The sequence below is a fragment of the Polyodon spathula genome, chromosome 31 (assembly GCF_017654505.1).
Source record: "Polyodon spathula isolate WHYD16114869_AA chromosome 31, ASM1765450v1, whole genome shotgun sequence".
In the NCBI taxonomy this organism is placed as follows: Eukaryota; Metazoa; Chordata; class Actinopteri; order Acipenseriformes; family Polyodontidae; genus Polyodon; species Polyodon spathula.
In genome coordinates, this window is record NC_054564.1 from 1,183,832 (window position 1) to 1,206,829 (window position 22,998).

Here is a 22,998-nt window from a genome sequence, read left to right on the forward strand (position 1 = left end):
TATCCCTCCCCCCCGGCAACAAATCCCACACTCGCTCGTTCCGCGGTTTCGTTCCCAGCCCTCTGGCGCCACCTACCGTGCGGCGGTTGTTCGTGATCCGACGGTAAAATGATCAGGTAATCGATACCTGATCATAATGGCATCTAAACCACAGCGCTCCGCGTAGAATGTAAGGTGGGTGTCTGGGACTAATACATGATAAGCATTGTTAAGATTTGAAACATGGTCTGGTCTCATCCTTACAGCGTAACTAAGTAGCTATGCAAGATGATATAATGTAACAGGTGTTTCACACCGGGCAGGCGAAAGTCGGTGCCGGTCCGTCACGGTTGCATGCAAACAGCAAATGCCAGCGAGAAGGGAAGTTTTTTATACAGAAGACACAAAGCGTAGCTTTTGTCCTGCATCGTTTACTCGGGGATACCTAAACTGTATTCCGCAGAATTATAAAAAATATACCACCGCAGTTTTGGAATACTGACTGCATTATTTAATGGGAGGGCTGAGCTTGCATGGAGGAACACACATGCTTCAGTTTGGGACACAATAAGAAGTTTACAACAGCAACCATTGCAGGGGGAAGTAGATTTAATTTTATTAAAAAAAAAAAAAAAAAAAACACAGGGGATGGAGAGGGGAGAGAGAGAGAAGAGAGGGGGAGAAAGAGGAGAGGGGGAGAGGAGAGAGGGGGGGAGAAGTCCCCCCCCTCTCCTCTTTCCTCTCCTCAGAGGAGACAGGGGAGAGGAGGAGAAAGAGGAGAGGGGAGAGAGGGGAGAGGGGGAGAAAGAGGAGGGGAGTGAGGGAGAAAGAGGAGAGGGGAGAGGGGAGAGGGGAGAGGAGAGGGGAGAGGGGAGAGGGGAGAGGGGGAGGGGAGAGGGGAGAGGGGAGAAGGGGAGAAAGAGAGGGGAGAGAAGAGGACTGGACTGGACTGGACTGTATGGGAAGTGCTATCTTTTTACAGCACTGTTTTCCATAATGCGTAACCTGGGTGTATTCCCGGTTTTAACTACACAGTGTAAACTTTATATTATATTACTGAATCTGTGTGCGGATCTGCAAGGGACAGACACAACACTTGAACCTTTGTAGGGGGTTATCTTTGAATAGAATATACTGTAGCATCTACTGAAGTGTTTTGTGTTCTGTGGTGCCTGCTGCAGAACGACAGTGTTGTAGTCTATCAGCCTTATGAAATCTACCAGTGTGGGTTCTCATAATCACATTGGTATAAAACCGAGAGTTTATATCAGATTATGTTGGGTAAGGGAGCAGATGCTATGGGTGGTTTCAAGGAATAGAAACTCAAAGACAAAAAGAAAGGTATCTGCAAGATACAGGGTTTGGTTTTACAGGGTAAAATGAGTTCCCCTTCCTTGCCTCAAGGTTAGGGTTGTTTAAAGAACAATACTTTTAGTTCGTGCTCCAAGGGAGCGAGGATTTTGTTCCGTTGTAAATATTAAACGTATAAACACACTGACTCAGTGTGGAGACTCAGCACACCCACACCAGAGAGGCAGAGCCCAGGCGTGTCTTATTATTAAACTCCCAGGGAAACCAGGAATGGATCAAATCCGCTATGCAATGGGAGTCTTATTCCCGTCCCTGTTGGCATTCTTCGTTCACAATTCCAGCTGTTACAGAAACACAGACTAGCAGAACCACAAACTTTTATTGCCACATCAAATCTGAGCTGCATCCAAAACACTTGACATTGCTTTGTTTTATACTGCGCACAAGCCAAGAGAGTACATAATCACAAGCATACATTAACATTCCCAGCGTTTAATAGACCGTACCAGTTATTTACAGAGTCCTGTAGGACGCCAGCACTGAAACAGCTAAGGAATAACAGCTCTCTTTGAATACAGAAGGGGGGACCTTTTAAACAGATTGTCAGACACATAGTTTCACACAGCCAAACGTAAGGTGAGAAATAGATTTCCTGGAGTTTCACTATTCACAAAAACAGGAGGATAGCCGTGTGGTCCCGTGTGTAAAGTTCTTGTTTACCTTTTGTTAAAAAAAACAAAACAAAGCGCTGATCAAACACAGAAAAAATATTTCAGTAACATTTTAAAATAATAGAATCAAATTCCTGTCGAATCCCCCGGTCTAAAACTGGAATACACCCGAATATCTCCTGCGAGTCCTTCATTGTGAATTCAGCCCCCCCCCCCCCGTTAATTCATATGTGTTTAATCACCCTGATTCATCCCATGCTCCTCTGTAATGAATGCTGTTGATTGCTTGTATAAGACATGAATTCATACCCTCTTACTCCAACTGTTCATTCATAATGAATGCATGTCTTATGTCTCACATAATTGCTTGCATTATCGTGCCACGTTTCCACCTCACTCAATCAAATCAGTCAAATTTACATTTAATATAGCGCTCCATATACATAGGGCTATCTCAGGGCGCTTTACACAGTCTGCAAAGCAAAAAAAAAAAAAAAAAAAAAAAAAAAAACACTTTACAAAATCTGTAAAAAAATCAAATAACCAAACAGAGAAAAAAAACAATTTAGTACGATAAGGATTTTACCCAAAAACCTGATCAAACAAAAACGTTTTTATATGCTGCTGGGAACCGAGTTGAAAGTGGGGTTTGAAGTCAGTCCCGTCCGTTTCCACCAGCAGCAGCCTGGGATCAAAGTGGTCTGAACTGGGACTCAGTCAGCCCCCGTTTGGGGCAGTTCATGTCAACCATGCTGGAGCCTGTGTTGCACCTGAAAACGTTAAGCCTTTACTGCTGCTAGTGTATGTGCTGTAGCGCTGCAGTCTGTGTGTGGACATGCATGGGTGTGGACACGCTTACTACATTCATCACAGGTGGACTGGGGGGGCAGTCTGGGTGGTTGTATTAAGTGCAGGTAGATTTATACATGAACAAAAAAATGATAGTGATAATCAGCAGCAATGCTGAGTAAATACCCGGTACTATTTGATCAGTAAGACTTTATTTCTTTTTCTTTCTCTAACATTCCTTCTTTACTTTTCTCTCTTTTAATTCTTTCAAACATTCCTTCTTCACTTTTCTCTTTTTCTTTCAAACATTCCTTCTTCACTTTTTACTCTTTTTCTTTCTTTCAAGCATTCCTTTCTTTTTCTTTCTTTCTTTCTTTCTTTCTTTCTTTCTTTTCTTTCTTTCTTTCTTTCTTTCTTTCTTTCTTTCTTTCTTTCTTTCTTTCTGTCTCAATCTTAATTGGAACAAACAGGAGACCCGTATAGTGCTCTGCATTGCAGGTCAATTCAACTCTACACTGTGCAGAATAGCAGCGTTGCATTCTACACCAAAAAACACATATTCAGAGCAGTGATCACAAAACTACTAACAACAACAACAATAATAATAATAATAAATAATAATAATAATAATAATAATAATAATAATAATAATAATAATAAAAGAGTAAACAAGTTCTTGTTTCAGAGTTTCCTCTGATAGTTTAGTGACACTCAGCTTTTTTTTTCCCTGATTAACAGAACAATCAGAAAAGTGAGTCCTGGTCATAAAAGTGAAGAAGAGGAAGAAGAAAAAAGTGGATCACAGGAGTCTAACTAAACCAAGCTACTGTGCTGTTAATTCATGTATACGTACTTGTATAGATTGACACAAACGCACAGCTCCTAAGCTTTGCTTTGTGTGACAGAAGGCTGGAAGTCTCAAAAGAACAGGAAAGTCAGGACATACCCACCAAGGCAAGGGTCTGCCGCATAATAACTAAAAAAAATCCAAAAACACAACTATTAAAATTATCAGCTAATATATATATATATATATATATAATATATATATATATATCTATATATATCTATATATTAATATATATACTTCCACTCAAGCCTCTGCCTTCTCTTTCTTTTTGCTTTTCTTCAGGAAGGAGGGAGCCTTGAACTTCTTCTTCTTCTTGGACGGTGATTTGGAAGGAGACCCCTCGGGGGACAGTGTAAGGACCCCAGGGGGGACGCTGTCTGTCTTCTCCTTCTCTCCCTGTGTGGACAGCTCCTTCATTCCTTTGCTCAGCTCCTGCTCCATGGTTTGGTCCTCCTCCTTCCCATTAAGCACCACTGCAGGCCGCTGCTCCTGCTGTTTGATTTGCCCGTCTGGTGTCGTCTTGGAAACGTCTTTTGTCTTGGAATCTTTCTCTTTAAGGGAAAAAAATATATATATATATATATTTATATATATGTGTGTGTGTGTGTGTGTGTGTGTGTGTGTGTGTGTGTGTCACAGATAACTGTGATCATATTATACATCCAATAATAAAGCAGCCCAGAGATGGAAATCAGACTCCTGTTCCAGAGCAGTTTGATCCATTCCTGGATTCACGATGAATTTAATAAAACACATCTGAGCTTGTTCACTATACACACAGTGGCTAATCAAAGCAAAACCTGGAATGGGTGAAGCCGCTATGCAAGAGGAGTCTCATTTCCATCCCTGTGATAACCAGCATTATTACTGCACAGATGGAAATAAGACCCCAGTTGCATAGCAGTTTGATCTTTTCCTGGTTTTCACTATAATGAGACTCACCTGAATGTGTTACCTATACACCAGTGGTACTCAACTCCGGCCCTCGAGACACAATCCAGTCCAGGTTTTGACTCCAAGCAGGTTCTAATGTAGTTAACTGAAGCTGCTAAGAGGCAATTAACTAATTTAGGAACTGGCGGAATAAAGACCAGGACTGGAATAGATATTGAGGACCAGAGTTGAGTACCACTGCTGTATATGCTGTGGCTAATCAAGCTCCTAGTAAAACCTGGAATGGGTGAAACTGCTATGCAACAGGAGTCTTACTGCCCTCCCTACACCCTTATAGTGAATACATCTAACAAAACAGTTTCTTAAATTCTGCTGTTATACAGAGTCTCAAAGTTGCACTTTTGAAACCTGTCCTGGCAAACACGCATTTTCACAACGGCCAGGATTAGGGTTAAAGAAAGTTTTCAGCCTTCATGCCTTATTTTCAAGAAATATGTTACACCCTGCGCTTCCTGAGTCGAAGCATGTTACTGGCTGAAAACGCGCCGGTCTGTATTGGAAGCAATGATTGGCTGCTGACAGGAAATGAGCCGTGGTAGGGGCGGAAGCAATTTCAACCGAGAGGTGACCTCGGGAGGGTGACCCAGTCTGAAGTTTCTTGAGAGAGTAGAACCCAAGATCAGGTTTTAAATCCAGAAATAAAAATAAAGTTTACTATAAACGTCCCGCTTTCATAAGTGCCCATTTGAGACCTGAAAAAGGAAATGAAGCACATTTGTAAAGAAAAAGCAACAACACATATATTTTACAGTAGCTCCTGGGCGTCAGTTTTGTTGATTTATAGCAAGTTAATGTGCGAGGGTGGTGTAATATTTCTAACATCCACTACGGGGCACAGTGATGCAGGGGGGGAAGCTAATAATGGATACACTCTGGTGTACCAGAGAGCAGAAATAAACAGACGAGGAAGAGAAGACATTTGGAAATGTCTCGGTACTTACTACAGTGACAAGTACTCTGAGTCTGAAGACAGCCCTATTTTTGCGACACAGAAAGAGAGACAGAGAGAGACAGAAAGTAGTGGAGACAGATGGAGACAAAGTCACAAGACACAGTACAATGAGAAACAACACAGGACACCCCGTCTGCACACAGAAGACCCTGTCCAGCCACGACAAAACTGAGCACAGCTGACTAATTGCCACTTCTAAAACTTGCAGATCTCCTCCGCCTCCCCTGCTCTGCACTGGACTCTCCTGACCTCAGCACCACCTTACTGGATCCTCAGCTGATGCGCTATCCTTGCACTATTGCACTGCTAATCTGTCACTACAGATATAACTTGCTGTGATCCTGACTGGCTGCATCCTAGTTCATATTATATTGTATTATTATTATTATTATTATTATTATTATTATTATTATTATTATTATTATTATTATTATATATCACTTACTGTAAACTACACTGTATTTAAATATGAAGCTTGCATTGTAACCCTGCACTGCCCTGGAACACCTGTGTGAGTCACCTTGGATGAAGGCGTCTGCTGCCTAAATAATAATAATAATAATAATAATAATAATAATAATAATAATAATAATAAATAAATAATAAATAAATAAATAAATAAATAAATAAATAAATAAATAAATAAAGTTGCAAAGAGAGTGAAGGGTTAGGCAGATATTGAACACTGCGACTCACACAAGGTAAGGAGTTGTGGGAGGATGGTTTGACACAGAGGAGAACGGCACTTAGTGGAGTTTGGGAGCCCGATAGACCTCGCTGACTAAGCTTGCAACAACAAGACTTAGCTTCACACACAACGTTCAGGTAAGATATACAAGACAGGCACTCGAGAGTGCATTGGAGAAGCATTAAAAGACCTCCAGAGATTAGGTGCCTGATCACTGCTTGATTTCTGTTAATAACCAGGTCGGCCAGGGTGTCTTCGGCTCACCGCACACCAGCGCACCCCTGTGGTCTGGCCGGGCGCCTGCGGGCTTGCCTGTAAGCTGCCCAGAGCTGCGTTGTCCTCCGACGCTGTAGCTCCTGGGTGGCTGCACGGCAAGTCTGCAGTGTGTAAAGAAGCGGGCGGCTGACGGCACACACTTCGGAGGACAGTGTAATTCAATATGTTAACGTAACATTATTCAGCAGGTTTCATTCAACATTATGAAGCCAGATTAATTCATTCTATAGCGGGTTGCAAAACCTTTTGGCCAGAGCTGTAAACTATAAATAAACCCTTCACTATTAATAAGCTAGAATGAATGCATGCATTTTCATTGTATAGCATCTGCTACTACAGTGGGTACAAGAAGCATCTGCTACTGGCTGCACTGGCTGCAGCTGGCAGGCTGTCAAAAAGAGATTTCTTTAGCTCAGTGTAGTACCAGATACTACCCTTTTTAAATGAAAGAAACGCACATCTAAGATTAGGATCATTTCCTAATCAAGGATCAATTATTTTGACGGCTGCAATGTGTTTAGTGGTTTAGCCCCATTATGGAGTATGTTGGGACTACCCCCCTTGAACCCTGCTCTCCTCTTACGTCGCCCTTCTTGAAGAACCTGGTTGGGGAGGCGGGGGGGCTCTTGTTGGGGGAGGCGGGGGGGCTCTTGGTGGGTGAGGGGGACGTCTTCATCAGCCGGCTGGTCATCAGCTCCTGCAAAAAACAAGCAGCCACAACAGGGGTGAGAATAAGACTCCTATTGCATAGCAGCTTCACCCATTCCAAGTTTTGGACTGGGCTCCCTGATCTACATGCATACTGCAACATGCACACATGGCGACCAAATCAGGAACACTCTGTCAGCAGCAAGAAAAATTCGATGGCAGTGATCTCCGGGTGAATTCACAGGATCTGTTACTATAGTTACAAACAGCAAGCCAGTCCGGTCCGGTTTGTGTCTTGGAACCCGTACCGTCCTGCCCGCCCCTCTGCTTCCTCTGCACCTCCTCTCTGTACTCCTCCAACTCTTGGTCTGTCAGCTGGTTGAATGGGTTGGGTGTTTCGGGGTCGGGCACATCTCTCTCGGGCTCCCCCCCTGGCTCCGTGGGACCGGCCACGTGTGCCAACTCAGTGTCTGCGGACTGAACCATCAGAGAGGGGCGGGGGTGGGGGTGGGGGCAGACAGCTTATCTAATATGATTCAATTACAGAGAGAAGGACACAACCTGCCTGTTGCTATGAAAAAAACAAAGGAATTATGAACTGGTATATGGTTTTATCGTGTTGAGAATGGATAGAGCAATGGTTGAACAAACTCGTGCATGAATGGTAAATCAGAGAATGAACAAATCAACAAACTGCTGAGTGAATGCAGGCAGCTCTCACATATCCGACCCTGGAAAACCAGCCCTTGTCCATAAAACGCAGTAAAACGTGACTGACGTGTATCTGGGTAACGGATATCCGAGTGCTGATTGTATTGAGTACGTTTCTTGGCTTCTGAAGTGAGAAATCATTGAAACTCTGTCTCTGAACATTGGGTTGTTTCCCTGTGTTTAATGTAAGGCTTTTCAAATCTACTGCCTATCGTCCTGTCCTTATGGCTTTGCACACTGCACGATATGAGTAGTTGAGGGAGCGTGTGAGTGGATGAAGGAGGGTGTGAGTGGATGAGGGAGGGTGTGAGTGGATGGGTGAGGGTGTGAGTGGATAGGGGAGGGTATGAGTGGATGACGGAGGGTGTGAGTGGATGAGGTAGCGTGTGAGTGGATGAGGGAGGGTATGAGTGGATGGGGGAGGCTGTGAGTGGATGGGGGAGAGTGTGTGTGGATGGGGGAGGGTGTGAGTGCACTGTACCGGACTCCGGCTCTTGTCTGTGATCACACTGGCCAGGAGCTGAGACTGTGGCCCGGCGGACTTCATGTCCTGACGGTTCTGCTCCCGGATCTGGGAGGGTGTGACACACTGTACCGGACTCCGGCTCTTGTCTGTGATCACACTGGCCAGGAGCTGAGACTGTGGCCCGGCGGACTTCATGTCCTGACGGTTCTGCTCCCGGATCTGAAACACACAGAGAGCACAGGGGAGGGGGGCGTTGTGAGAAGGGGGTACAGAGGGGGGAGGAGGAGAGGGTTGAGGGGGTAGAGATGGGGAGGAGAGGCAGGTAGAGGGGTAGACTGGTAGAAGGGTTACAGAGGGGGGGGTCGAGGGCGTACAGAGAGGTGGTAGAGTACCTTATTCCTGGTCTCCAGCACCTCTCGAGGGTCAGTGAAGAGAGGCACAAACAGGTTGGGGTTCTCAGTCTTGATGGCAGAGCCACTGCTGGGTTTGGCTTCCTCCGCTCTGAGCCACTGAGTGACACACAGAGCAATGCAATCACAGGCATAATAATAATAATAATAATAATAATAATAATAATATAAGTCATGCAGTTACAAGGAAACTGCTGTTTACTCATATTGATCAGAGGGGCTGTGTGGAGCTGTGCTGGTTTAAGCAGGGGGAGGGGAGCGTGCTGATCAGAGGGGCTGTGTGGAGCTGTGCTGGTTTCTGATCACACAGCGGGGGGGAGGGGGGGGGGGGCGTTGACACAGGGAGCAACCTTCTGTTGCGTTGAATTAACCCTGGCACACCAACACACACACACTGGACGTGAACAAGCAACCCAGTGCCCCTCAAGAGAGCTAAACCACCATGCCAGAGAGCCGGGTTCGTTTGCAGTCGTGGTGTCAGAGCTTTGAACGTGATTTCATCTCCCGGACGCAGGGCGGGATCTGTAATGACAGCGTGTCACACAACACTGCCCGTTACACTGCAAAAAAACAAGCAGCCACGAAGTGAACAAGCAACTGGAACATGCAGAGGGTATATTTCAATGTTTGGATAATGCAGAGGGTATATTTCAAACGTCTGGATCATGCAGAGGGTATATTTCAATGTTTGGAACATGCAGCGGGTATATTTCAATGTTTAAGCAAAGAGGTTGGAGTTGAAATAATTAGAAACTTTAAATAACATTGAAGATAAACGAAATATTAGTGTTTAAATGCAAACCAATACGAGTTGCTAAATGTGTTTTTGTGTAACCTGTTGAACATCCTGACATGGAATCAACACGAGAGTTTTTGAGATGACGTTTTAGCCCCCGGGCCGTCGCCCCTGTCTCCCCCCCCCTCTCTCTGATTTCTAATCCTAGATTTTTTTTTTTTTTTTTAAGCACAGTAAGATGTCTGCTTAGAACTTGAACAATTTCTGCTCTCATGCTGTCATACCCGCTCTCTCCACTAGGTGGCGGTGGCAGCACAGGTACACAGCCGCTGTTCCCCCTGCATTGCAGTGCTCAGAGACTCCCCTGTACAGGAGGCTTGTCCTATCTTTAACACTGTGTTGTGTAACTCTATTAAACAAAGGAGCGGTTCAAAAGCATTTGCCCATCACTCCAGTAATAATAATAATAATAATAGCTATGACGAAAGATTATTCTTCAAAGTCGTAAAGCAGACACTGCCAGCCAAAGAGAAACTAAGGTGAGCTGTATAATGGTAAATATTCAGCAGTTATGGAATCAGCCTGCGCTGGGAATCTGGCAGTTTATCTCCATGATAGCAATTTAAACTCCAGAGTCAACAGTGAAGGTAAACACAGAGAGCTTATCGAGAGCTCTCCTTGTGCAAATACCTCTCTGGGGCTGCAGCTCAGAGGAGACAGAGTTACTCATTGCGGTGCGCAGGGATGGGAATAGGACTCCCATTGCACAGCGGCTTGATCCATTCCTGGTTTCACTAGGAGCTTAATCAGACACACCTGAGCTTGTTACCTAGACACACTGTGGCTGATCAAGCTGGTAGTAAAACCTAGAATGGGCGAAGCTGCTGTGCAATGGTTTCGTTCCCAACCCTGGACTGTTCCCTGCCACCCCTGGACTGCTGCCCGGTTGCTGCTGTTTTTTCTTTACTGTGGTCTTGGTGCCCGGGCTGCCCTCGCTCTGGCTGATCCGCAGGTACGTGTTGGGTGTGTTGAGCCATCGTGTCTTCTCGTGCTGTTGCCGCTGGGCATGGTGGCGGGGTGCGGAGCGCGGCACGGGCTCCTCCTCGAAGCTGAACGCCGTGACGGTCGCCGGGATCTGCACCTCGCTGCGCGGCTTCGAGCGCTCCTGCAGCACGGGGTGGCGGTACGCGTAACCCGTCCGGTAACCCTGGCAACACACGCCACAAAACTTCAAGGACTGTTTTATTAAGCTGTTACTTCACTGTGCTGTATTACACCGTGCTGAGGTTTCACTGTGCTGTATCAAACTTTACTGTGTTTATTACACTTTCCTCTGCCTTCACTGTGGCTCATGGCTCGTGGCTTGTGGTTCGTGGCTTGGGGCTCGGGGCTCGTGGCTCACTCACCAGGTTGTCCAGGGTTCTCATCAGAGCCTCGAACTCATGCTCGCCCGCGCGGCACTTCTGCATCGGCCCGAAGGTGGACCCCGCCCAGCCCACTGAGCCAGCCTGGTGGGGGCGCTGTCTCTCCCTGTCCAGCAGGATCAGGTTATCAACCCCGCCGGCACTGCACAGAGCTGAGACCTGCAGAGAGACACAGGGAGATCAGAGACAAGCCAACCACACACACTAAACAGAGACACAGAGAGACAGAGATCAGAGACACACCAACACACACACACTGCACAGAGACACAGAGACAGAGATCCAGACCATAGACACAAACACACTGAACAGAGAGACAGAGGCAGACTAAGGATCAGAGACACTCAAACAGACACACACTGCACAGAGCTGATACCTGGAGGAAGAGAAAGACAGACAGCACAGACTGCGTGACACTCCCACACTGAGACACAGCACAGACTGGGTGACACTGAGACACAGCACAGAGACTGAGTGACACTCCCACACTGAGACACAGCACAGAGACTGAGTGACACTCCCACACTGAGACACAGCACAGAGACTGAGTGACACTCCCACACTGAGACACAGCAGAGAGACTGAGTGACACTCCCACACTGAGACACAGCACACTGAGACACAGCAGAGACTGAGTGACACTCCCACACTGAGACACAGCACAGACTGGGTGACACTCCCACAGACACAGCAGACAGTGACTGAGTGACACTCCCACACTGAGACACAGCACAGACTGAGTGACACTCCCACACTGAGACACAGCACAGACTGAGTGACACTCCCACACTGAGACACAGCACAGACTGAGTGACACTCCCACACTGGGACACAGCACAGACTGAGTGACACTCCTACACTGAGACGCAGCACAGACTGAGTGACACTCCCACACTGGGACACAGCACAGACTGAGTGACACTCCAGTACACTGAGTGACACAGCAGCAGAGAGACTGAGTGACACTCCCACACTGAGACACAGCACAGACTGAGTGACACTCCCACACTGAGACACAGCACAGAGACTGAGTGACACTCCCACACTGAGACACAGCACAGAGACTGAGTGACACTCCCACACTGAGACACAGCACAGACTGAGTGACACTCCCACACTGAGACACAGCACAGACTGAGTGACACTCCCACACTGAGACACAGCACAGACTGGGTGACACTCCCACACTGAGACACAGCACAGTGACACTCCCACACTGAGTGACACAGCACAGACTGAGTGACACTCCCACACTGAGACACAGCACAGACTGAGTGACACTCCCACACTGAGACACAGCACAGACTGAGTGACACTCCCACACTGAGACACAGCACAGACTGAGTGACACTCCCACACTGAGACACAGCACAGACTGAGTGACACTCCCACACTGAGACACAGCACAGAGACTGAGTGACACTCCCACACTGAGACACAGCACAGAGACTCAGTGACACTCCCACACTGAGACACAGCACAGACTGGGTGACACTCCCACACTGAGACACAGCACAGAGACTGAGTGACACTCACACACTGGGTGACACTCCCACACTGAGACACAGCACAGACTGGGTGACACTCCCACACTGAGACACAGCACAGACTGGGTGACACTCCCACACTGAGACACAGCACAGAGGGTGACACTCCCACACTGACTGGGTGACACTCCCACACTGAGACACAGCACAGAGACTGAGTGACACTCCCACACTGAGAGCACAGCAGAGAGACTGAGTGACACTCCCACACTGAGACACAGCACAGACTGAGTGACACTCCCACACTGAGACACAGCACAGACTGAGACTGAGACACAGCACAGACTGAGTGACACTCCCACACTGAGACACTGAGACACAGCACAGACTGAGTGACACTCCCACACTGAGACACAGCACAGACTGGGTGACACTCCCACACTGAGACACAGCACAGACTGGGTGACACTCCCACACTGAGACACAGCACAGAGACTGAGTGACACTCCCACACTGAGACACAGCACAGACTGGGTGACACTCCCACACTGAGACACAGCACAGACTGGGTGACACTCCCACACTGAGACACAGCACAGACTGGGTGACACTCCCACACTGGGACACAGCACAGACTGGGTGACACTCCCACACTGAGACACAGCACAGACTGAGTGACACTCCCACACTGAGACACAGCACAGACTGAGTGACACTCCCACACTGAGACACAGACACTCCCACACTGAGACACAGCAGAGACTGAGTGACACTCCCACACTGAGACACAGCACAGACTGTGTCCCACACTGAGACACAGCACAGACTGAGTGACACTCCCACACTGAGACACAGCACAGACTGAGTGACACTCCCACACTGAGACACAGCACAGACTGAGTGACACTCCCACACTGAGACACAGCACAGACTGGGTGACACTCCCACACTGAGACACAGCACAGACTGAGTGACACTCCCACACTGAGACACAGCACAGACTGGGTGACACTCCCACACTGAGACACAGCACAGACTGGGTGACACTCCCACACTGAGACACAGCACAGACTGGGTGACACTCCCACACTGAGACACAGCACAGACTGAGTGACACTCCCACAATGAGACACAGCACAGACTGGGTGACACTCCCACACTGAGACACAGCACAGACTGGGTGACACTCCCACACTGAGACACAGCACAGACTGAGTGACACTCCCACACTGAGACACAGCACAGACTGAGTGACACTCCCACACTGAGACACAGCACAGAGACTGAGTGACACTCCCACACTGAGACACAGCACAGACTGGGTGACACTCCCACACTGAGACACAGAAGACTGAGACTGAGTGACACTCCCACACTGAGACACAGCACAGACTGGGTGACACTCCCACACTGAGACACAGCACAGACTGGGTGACACTCCCACACTGAGACACAGCACAGACTGAGTGACACTCCCACACAGACACAGCACAGACTGGGTGACACCCCCACACTGAGACACAGCACAGACTGGGTGAGCCCAGTGCGCTCACCTGAATCTCGCATGCTGATTGGATGTGGTAGATCCTGTAGAAGGCTTCCTCCACACTCTCCCCTAGAGCCAGCACGCCATGGTTCCTCAGCACCAGTACCTGAGCGTGGGGGGTGGGGGGTGGGGGGTGGAGGACATGGTTGACATTCCAGTTTGTTTACATAGACACAAGGTTCTCCTTCTTCAGGCCTACGCACAAACTCTCCTTGCACACAGATTCTCACACTAACACACACTGTCTTAGCCTCGCTTTGCCCCTCCCTCTTTCTCTCGCTCTCGCTCTCCCCCTCGCTCCCTCACCTTGCAGGTGGGCCCCAGGCTCTTCTGCAGCTCCACTCTGTCCTCCTCCCCCTCCATGTCTCCGGTGTAATTGAAGTATGCCGCCTCCCCAACCAGCAGGGCCTCGTGAGACACAGGCAGGATACCACACTTCATGGCAGAGACCTGGCGGGGAGAAGGGGGGGAGGAGAAGACCAAGATATAATAAGCTGTGAGTGTGATCAATGTGAATGCAGTACAGCTGTTGCAGAGTGACGGAGATGGGCTTGTCTCCTGGTTACACTGTTTATTCACCAGTGTACCATTGTTTGTTTTTTATTATGCTTTACCAGACCTCTCTGTGCTTTACAATGCTTGCCTATGCTTTACCAGACCTCTCTGTGCTTTACAATGCTTCCCTATGCTTTACCAGACCTCTCTGTGCTTTACAATGCTTCCCTATGCTTTACCAGACCTCTCTGTGCTTTACAATGCTAACCTATGCTTTACCAGACCTCTCTGTGCTTTATCACGCTGTGCTGTGCTTATACTGTGGGGCACTTCTATAAGAGCATCTCTGGAGCACAGAACTGCAGTTCTGGTCTCAGCGCTGCGCTGCATGGCTGTGTGTTAGACTCATGTTACTCCCGTGTGAGACCCGTGCGAGGGCTGCGTACCGCGCTGGTGGCAGGGGTGTGCAGGTGTATCAGGCAGCGCACGTCCGGCCGCGCAGAGTAGATGGCAGAGTGGAGCCGGAAGCCGGCCCTGTCCACCTCCAGAGCGGTGCTGCCCTTCTCAACCAGCTCCCCCAGAACATTGACCTTCACCTGAGACACGGGAGAACACGTCAAGACTCTGTGAGAGGCGCAGGAGGGGTGAGAGGGGGAGGGGTGAGAGATGGGGAGGGAGAGGGAGAGGGGTAAGAGGGAGGAGGGAGATGGGGAGGGATGAGAGGGGAGATGGTTTCGTACTCACCAGGCTGGATGCTGTGACCTCACTGTACGACAGGCCTTGGGGATTGACGAGGAAGTGATCCTGCTCCTTGCTCACTCTCAGCTGCACAGACAAAGCAAACAGAAAGACACACTGCTGATAACGGAGCCCAGCAGACAGAGTCAGGATCAGGGTCAGGGTAGGGTCAGGGTTTGGGTTAGGGTCAGGGTCAGGGTAGCCCAGCAGACAGCAGGTATAAGGGTCAGGGTTAGGGTCAGGGTCAAGTTCAGGGTAGCAGACAGTTGATATAAGGGTCAGGGTTAGGGTCAGGGTAGCAGACAGCTGATATAAGGGTCAGGGTCAGGGTCACGGTCAGGGTCTGGGTAGCCCAGCAGACAGCTGCTATAAGGAGGCTGGATCACAGGAGCTGATGCTTCAGCAGATGGTTTTCTTCTCACCAGGATCTGCCGCATCGGTCATCTGCTTCTAGAGGACTGACGGACAGACAGGCAGACAGATGGACAGATAACTAGATAGACAGACACATGGACAGACAGGAAGACAGATGGAGAGATAACTAGATCGAGAGATAGGCAGACAGACACTGAGATAGACAGACAGGTAGATAGACAGACAGGGAGATAGATAGATAGATAGATAGATAGATAGGCAGACACTGAGATAGACAGACAGGTAGATAGATAGTCAGATAGATACATAGATAGGCAGGGAGACACTGAGATAGACAGACAGACAGACAGACAGAGAAGTGCACAGTCACTCAGACAGACAGGCACTTACAGTGAGACAGGTCCTGGCTAGCTGGCTCCAGCCGTACAGGTCCATTAGCCGATAGACACTTGTCAGCTTGCAGCGCATCAACCTCTCTCCTTTAGCCAGGGTGGCGGGGTCAGTGCCGTGGAGGTCATTGATGGGGATGACCATCATCAGAGCTGCAACGAGGGGGGGGGGGGGGGGGGGGGGGGGGGGGGGGGGGGGGGGGGGTGGGGGGGGGGAGGGGGGGGGGGGGGGGGGGGGGGGGGGTGGTGGGGCAGGGACTGTCACACACAGTCTCTGGAACACATACGCACACAGTGCTGGACACACAGAGGAACACTACTGCCCCTCAGACAGGCTGGACACACAGAGCGACGACCACAGCTAAACCTGCAGAGGAAACTCAACAGAATGCTGGGGCAGCTAGCCGAGAGCATGGAATGCATGAGTTACACTGAGAATATATCAACGTACAGCTTTACACAGTCATAGATCCTCCTCCGGATACTGCATTGACGGGGAGACGGGCGGGCTGGCAGGGGGGTGAGGAGGGGAGGAGGATGGTGGGTAGAGGGGGAGGGGAGGGGGGGGGTGGGTGATTTTCGAACTACCCCCTCGGGGGATACGGACCGTCTGGCAGGGGGGTGAGGAGGGTGAGCAGAGGACTAAGGGGGGGGAGGAGAGGGGGGGAGGGTGATTTCACCTACAGGAGGGGGAGACGGGCAGGCTGGCAGGGGCTCCCTGTGATGCCAGGAAGTCTCCGATCTGCCGCAGGGCCCACAGGTTGGAGGAATTGTTTCCCTTCTTCATCTGCTCCTGGATCAGACTATCCAGCTCCTCCCTGAAGGACTGAGAGAGAGAGAGAGAGAGAGAGAGAGAGAGGAGAGAGAGAGAGAGAGAGAGAGAGAGGAGAGAGAGAGACACACACACACACACACACACAAACACACTCACACACACACAGAAACACACAGTCAGACACACACAAACACACTCGCACACGCACACACAGGCAAACACACTCGCACACACACTTCCCTTTTTTATACACAGTATGTGAAAAGCAACGGTGGCCATCGCAGCACACACAACACGGCACAACCTACATTCTCGCCCAGGCGCATCACAACACAACACACACTTCCCTTTTTTATACACAGTATGTGAAAAGCAACGGTGGCCAGGGTGCTCCTGTGGAGGGACACCCCATTAGAGAGGAACGGTAAAACAGGGATGCATTTCCCATAGCTTACTGTCATGTTTTTCAATGTGTTTTACCGACTCCCTTTGCTAAGCAGTTTGATCCGGTCCTGGTTTCACTGGGAATTTAATCAGACAGAGCTTGTTACCTAGACACACTGGGGCTAGTCAAGCTGGTAGTAAAACCTGGAATGGGTGAAACTGCAGTGCAATAGGAGTCTAATTTACCTCCCTGTAAAACATATTGCAAAACTTGGCAAATGAAAGCAAATCAAGGGAAATCCATAGCATAACCCTGGAAAAAAATGACCATGCAAATCGACCAAAAGTAACCTTTGGGACGTGGGCAGTTGTTTCTGTTATTTTTTACTGTGATTGTAAATATAATTGCCATCACTGTAGCGTAACTCTAGCTGTGATTGTAATTGTCACTGAATTGCAGTGACCCCAGGCCTGCTCCCCACAGCTCACCGGACTCTGCAGGATGAGGGAGGCTCTCTTCCCGGGATCCATCGAGTGAAAGTCCTGACGCTGGGGGTCTCCCTCACAGCTCTTGAGAGGGGAGGTGGGGGGGGAGTCGTCACTGTGCTCCTTGAGAGGGGCCGGGGAGGGGGGGGCCTCGCTGCTCATCTTCACTGGGTGGGGAGGGGAGGAGGTCAGCTGGGAGAGAGAGGGAGAGACATTGTCAACAGCAGTAGAATTAATAATACATTTTATACATAGTATAAATAGGTCCGCTATGAAAGCGCCTTTCATAGTGGACCGCCATCACACAGCGCTTTACAAGATACGAGACTAGGGTGTGTGAACTATGCATCAGCTGCAGAGTCACTTCCAACAACGTCTCACCCCAAAGACGCAGCGCAAGGAGGTTCAGTGACTTGCTCAGGGTCTCACACAGCAAGTCAGTGGCTGAGCTGGGATTTGAACTGGGGACCTCCTGGTTCCAAGCCTGTTTCTTTAACCACTGGACGCAACACAGTCTCCTATAATACCATTCAATGCAATCAAAGCAGCTACACAATGATATGGCAAAGTGCTATGGAAAACTACGAAGCTGCGTGCAATTCAATATGATAACAGAACATTATTCAGCAGGGTGCATTTGACTTCATGAAGCAAAATGAGTTTATTCTATACAGAGGGGGGTGCAATGCTTTTGGACAGAGCTGTAGATACTCATTATAAATGGATTTGCACTGCCCACTGGCTACAATGCAAAATCAAATCAGGAAATTGGACAGTCATTCACAATAACATGTTAATTAATTAGTCATTTAGCAGATGCTTTTATCCAAAGTGACTTACAGAGACTAGGGTGTGAACTATGCATCTGTAACTCAGAGCAATAACAATAGGTCCTTCCTGAAACTACATTTTTATTTGAGTTGCTAACCCTTAAAGTTTCCCTTTGTAAAAGCACAGCAAAGTGGAATAAAGCACAGAGAGGTCTGGTAAAGCATAGGGAAGCATTGTAAAGCACAGAGAGGCATGGTAAAGCATAGGGAAGCATTGTAAAGCACAGAGAGGTCTGGTAAAGCATAGGGAAGCATTGTAAAGCACAGAGAGATATGGTAAAGCATAGGGAAGCATTGTAAAGCACAGAGAGGTCTGGTAAAGCATAGGGAAGCATTGTAAAGCACAGAGAGGTATGGTAAAGCATAGGGAAGCATTGTAAAGCACAGAGAGGTCATGGTAAAGCATAGGGAAGCATTGTAAAGCACAGAGAGATATGGTAAAGCACAGGGAAGCATTGTAAAGCAGAGAGAGGTCTGGTAAAGCATAGGCAAGCATTGTAAAGCACAGAGAGGGATGGTAAAGCATATTAACAAACATGCAAACTAGGATAAACTATGATACATGCAGAGTATAAACATTTGAAAAGCAGTGGGCGAAACTGCAAAAATACTGCAGTATACTTTTATAAGGGAGTGTGAGTTAAACTAGTTTATTTTTGTGTTGGTTGTTTTGCTCCACAGCAGGATACTATAATGATCCCTCCTCCCCCTGCTGGCACCTCCCTTGCCTGCCTGCTTGCTGTGAGCTGACGTCAGTCCCAAGGCAGTCGAAACGCTGCTCTGCACAGTGGAGATAATTAAACACACGATACCCCACCCTGTCCCCGTCCCCCGTCCCGTCCCTCCTCGCCGCCTCTCTCTACTAGCTCCTGCCCGGGTGACAATCTTGCTGTAGCGGTCTGCAGCTGTGTTACACTTGTTTCAATAAATTATGACGGAACTGCCTTTTAAAATGATTCTAACTTTATTTATCTATTTGATCCTGATTAGCTATAGGTGGATTTTTTAATTTCTTTTTTTTTTTACAGCACGGATTAACTCCCCTCATTATAGATGTTTCAGGTTTTTTTTTTTTTTTAATCAATAGATGATTCATTGATTAAATCACACCTATGGGCTTTGATCGATTAAATAAATAACTGATGGATTAATCAACAGCATTTCTAAAGACTTTAGCTAACCTCCAATCACACATAATAAACAACAGCATGCATTATGAAACACCTGTAGCACATAAGCATTACGCTGATGCATTGTTTTACTTGGCATTGTCTTTCAATGCAATTTGATATCACAAGCAAACACGTTAATCCACTAATCGATTGTAGACCGGGTGATCAATCGATCAATAGAAAGTGTCAAGATGAATTCATTTGAAGCAAAGAGGTCTTCACTGAAAGTACCACTCAGGAGATGCTGTCTTCTCTAACAAGCTCAGCTGAAAGTGGGCATTACAGAGCCAGCGCTAGCTTGTGCAATACATACCAGAGCCGTCTCTTTCTAAACTGCATCAGGTAACCCGAGACCCTTTCTCCTGCTCGTGCACTCACACAAGAGAGAGACACACACACACACACACACACACAAGACCTCTAAACACACACAAGATAAGTCCCGCCCAGATTATGCTGACGTGAAACTGCCGGCCAATTATAAAGCTGTAAACAAACTCACCTTAGAAGGAGGACAGCATGGTCACTTTAGACAGCACAGAACTGTTGTCACTGCCTGCCTTTTTTCTGTGTCTCCTTGACTGCCTGCCTGCCTGACTGACTGACTATCCGTTTGCCTGCCTGTCTGTCTACCTCTCCCTCCCTGACTGCCTGCCTGTCTGCCTCTCTCCCTCCCTGACAGTGGGAGTCTTACTGCCATCCCTGTACCTCCAAGTAAATCAGGTATACCAGAGTGTAACCCCCTAACCTGTCCCCCCTGCAACACACCTAGTTTTGCATTTACTGATGGGACTTCAAAAGTAACAGAACTTTCTTTGGGAGTCATGTTCCCCTACAGCCTCTGCACACACACACAGACACTCTCTCTCTCTGTCTGTCATCGCTAATGCAGATTTCTAAACTGCAGTCGCTGCTGTGCATTATTTATTTTTTACCCACTCATTGAGTGCTGTAAAAAGAGAGGCTCCAGATTTTGGTGAATCAGGAAGAAGGGAAAAACTCTTTCAAATTTAATGCAGGGCGCCGCGCTGAGTTATTGAGGAGGAAGACGTTTTGAGAGTCTGAGCCAGAAAAATATAAAACTGCAAACGACTGCACGACTCGGTCCCTTTCTTGGCGGAAACCACTTTGGTACAAAGACTGCTTAGAAAAAAAAAAAAAAAAAAAAAAAACAGGATTCTGTTATTGACACCTAGATCCCTTAATCCTTATTACCATTAATTATTATTATTATTATTATTATTATTATTATTATTATTATTATTATTATAGCAGGTTTTTTAGATTTTAGTGAAACGTTTCCCATTGGAAGGTAAGGAGATAATTGTAGGGTGTGTTTCATTGATTCACTTAAGAAAATAATCACTGGTAGAGAACTCGAAAAATAAAGCAAGCAAGCTTAGTTTTGTCGTGCATGTAACGTGCTGTTGCAAGGATACAATACTGAAGATGGATCAGCACTATCGCCTTGAAAAATAAACCTAGGTTTTATTATCAGGGCGATTCTGCACAATGTGTAGGCATTGCCAGGGAGGCATGAACTTGAATCAACTTGAAAAAGAGCTGCAGGGAAACACACAATAATATAATGCGATCGAACCGACAGCCAGCCGCCGTTTCGCTTTCAAGGCACGGCCCCCTCGGTACTGAGCCCCGCAGCCTCCGGGCTCCGCTGCCTAGGCAACCAGCCCAGATCAACCGGTCCTCAGCATCATCAACACAAACCACAGAGAGCCGCCTTCCCCGAGGAACTGAGCATCTCACTGACAGCACAAACAATGACTTACCATGCAAACAATATTACTGCAAATCACAGGCTCACAAAAATTAACCAATTCTATTGTTGGCATTTATTTGTAATATTTGACGTCAAAATATCAGTTCGAACAATAATATTGCCGCTAGTCTGGTACAATGATATTTGTGATCACTCGGTATATTGAAAAAATAAATGGATTAAAATATAGAACATCTATTTTAAAATCTGCTTTTGTCTTAAAACAAAAACACATAGCCTACAGCCATAAAAAAAATGCGTGGATTTTTTTTTTTTTTTTTTTTTTTTTTTTTTTTTTTAAACTACTATTATTGAATTATAATATTGTATATAAAATTATAGTAATACTGACCCAATTTTGGTTTCCCTAATACAATAGGTGTTAACCAACAAACTTTAGTTTATACACAATGGTTAGTGAATCCTCTAGCTGGGTCCGCATCACTTACTGTAACACAACTTTTCACGGCCTGTTGTGGAAAGAGATGAGATAAGAAACACTTTATATATTATATATATATATATATATATATATATATATAATCTATATATAGATATGGGTATTCTAGCTGGTTACTGTCAGACAAGTCGGACAAAGACAGTTTTACTGTAGTACGCTTATTTTGAACTTGCAATATATTTCACCGTTAATAACAGTACAGTAGTTATATGATTGTGCATTAAATGTAGCAATACACGATTAAACAGGATTCGGAGCAAACAGTAAATAACAACGATAACAGCAAACCCTAATCCCTCCCCTCCCGCCTGAGCGACCCTGCAGTTCAAGGTTACAAAAATATGAATGTTAAGCATAGATGCGTTTTACCCTTACCTCGTTACTGCATCGGCGTGAGCCACCGCCTTGTCTTCACAATGGTATATATTGAAACGGCCGCTGATCTAGTTATTACTGCTTATTATGGAAATGCAGATCTGCTAATTAAGTTCCCCTTTTCCAGATTCATTTTTCCTCCAGTCTGACCGCATCCCGTGCAATTGCGATGCCACGCCTGTGAATTGCCCCCTCAATACAGAAGAAGCATAGCTCAATAACCGTCAGCATACATTGCCTGCTCTGCGGCACTGACAGAATATGTTGTATGGCTGTATATTTCAGCTTTTTGGTTCATATTAAAACTTAACGTGTTTGCAAGCTACATTGATGCTCTCCTGCAAAGCATCGCTAGAATAGCAGCAGCCAACACACCGGCGCGGTAAATCCCTCTGACAAAGTAATTGATGAGAATGTCTCCCGGTATTAGTTTGGTGGAAATACTGCCCTCTGCTGTCGCAGAGTGGTATTGCTGCCATTTATAAAACTGGTAAGGGATAGAGATTTATCTACAGCGGTAATCAATCTAGAAGGGGTAATTATTTATAAAGATCGATCACGTCTAATGTGACGACCCTGTTGGCTGAATCAAATAGCAGCACCCCCACCCTAAAAAAATGAATTTAATTTAATCAAAAAAAAAAAAAAAAAAAACACACACACAAAAAGTAAGGCACCGTTGGTTACACATACAAAATAAATTTATTTTAATAACGTGGTCTGTACGTGCAAGCTTAAGTAATTAGTGAAAGTGTCACATCTAGTCTCATTCACGAGTTACAATGTACAGTTCAGCGTAACGCATTGCAAAAAAAATGAAATCCACCCTACAATTAAAAAAAAA

At 47.0% G+C, this 22,998-nt stretch overlaps 1 protein-coding gene across 2 annotated transcripts; it reads right to left on the bottom strand.

Annotated features, from left to right (window-relative positions):
- Positions 1 to 3,943: 3,943 nt before the first annotated feature.
- LOC121303175 (beta-adducin-like) lies at positions 3,944 to 22,539 on the bottom strand. 2 transcript variants are annotated; one of them, XM_041233693.1, is made up of 16 exons: positions 22,155 to 22,539; positions 17,544 to 17,732; positions 16,580 to 16,721; positions 15,897 to 16,048; positions 15,138 to 15,218; positions 14,840 to 14,989; positions 14,205 to 14,348; positions 13,906 to 14,004; positions 10,848 to 11,024; positions 10,409 to 10,648; positions 8,688 to 8,804; positions 8,425 to 8,514; positions 7,427 to 7,595; positions 7,066 to 7,167; positions 6,466 to 6,470; positions 3,944 to 4,151 (listed from the first exon to the last, which is right to left on the bottom strand). In XM_041233693.1, exons 2-16 carry the CDS (start codon positions 17,700 to 17,702, stop codon positions 4,026 to 4,028), a joined length of 1,953 nt encoding a protein of 650 aa, XP_041089627.1. In that variant the 5' UTR covers positions 17,703 to 17,732; positions 22,155 to 22,539; the 3' UTR covers positions 3,944 to 4,025. The 2 variants fall into 2 exon arrangements, with proteins under 2 accessions (XP_041089627.1, XP_041089626.1); XM_041233692.1 differs by lacking the exon at positions 22,155 to 22,539 and adding an exon at positions 19,856 to 19,954.
- Positions 22,540 to 22,998: the final 459 nt, after the last annotated feature.

What these genes read in the sequence shown, in the direction of transcription:
- LOC121303175 (XM_041233693.1), bottom strand. Translation starts at nt 17,702, where the DNA reads ATGAGCAGCGAGGCCCCCCCCTCCCCGGCCCCTCTCAAGGAGCACAGT. An exon ending in AGGTCACAGCATCCAGCCTG is followed by an intron (nt 14,990 to 15,137) that starts GTGAGTACGAAA and finishes CCCGTGTCTCAG; the next exon opens with GTGAAGGTCAATGTTCTGGG. An exon ending in TGCTGGAGACCAGGAATAAG is followed by an intron (nt 8,515 to 8,687) that starts GTACTCTACCAC and finishes TGTGTGTTTCAG; the next exon opens with ATCCGGGAGCAGAACCGTCA.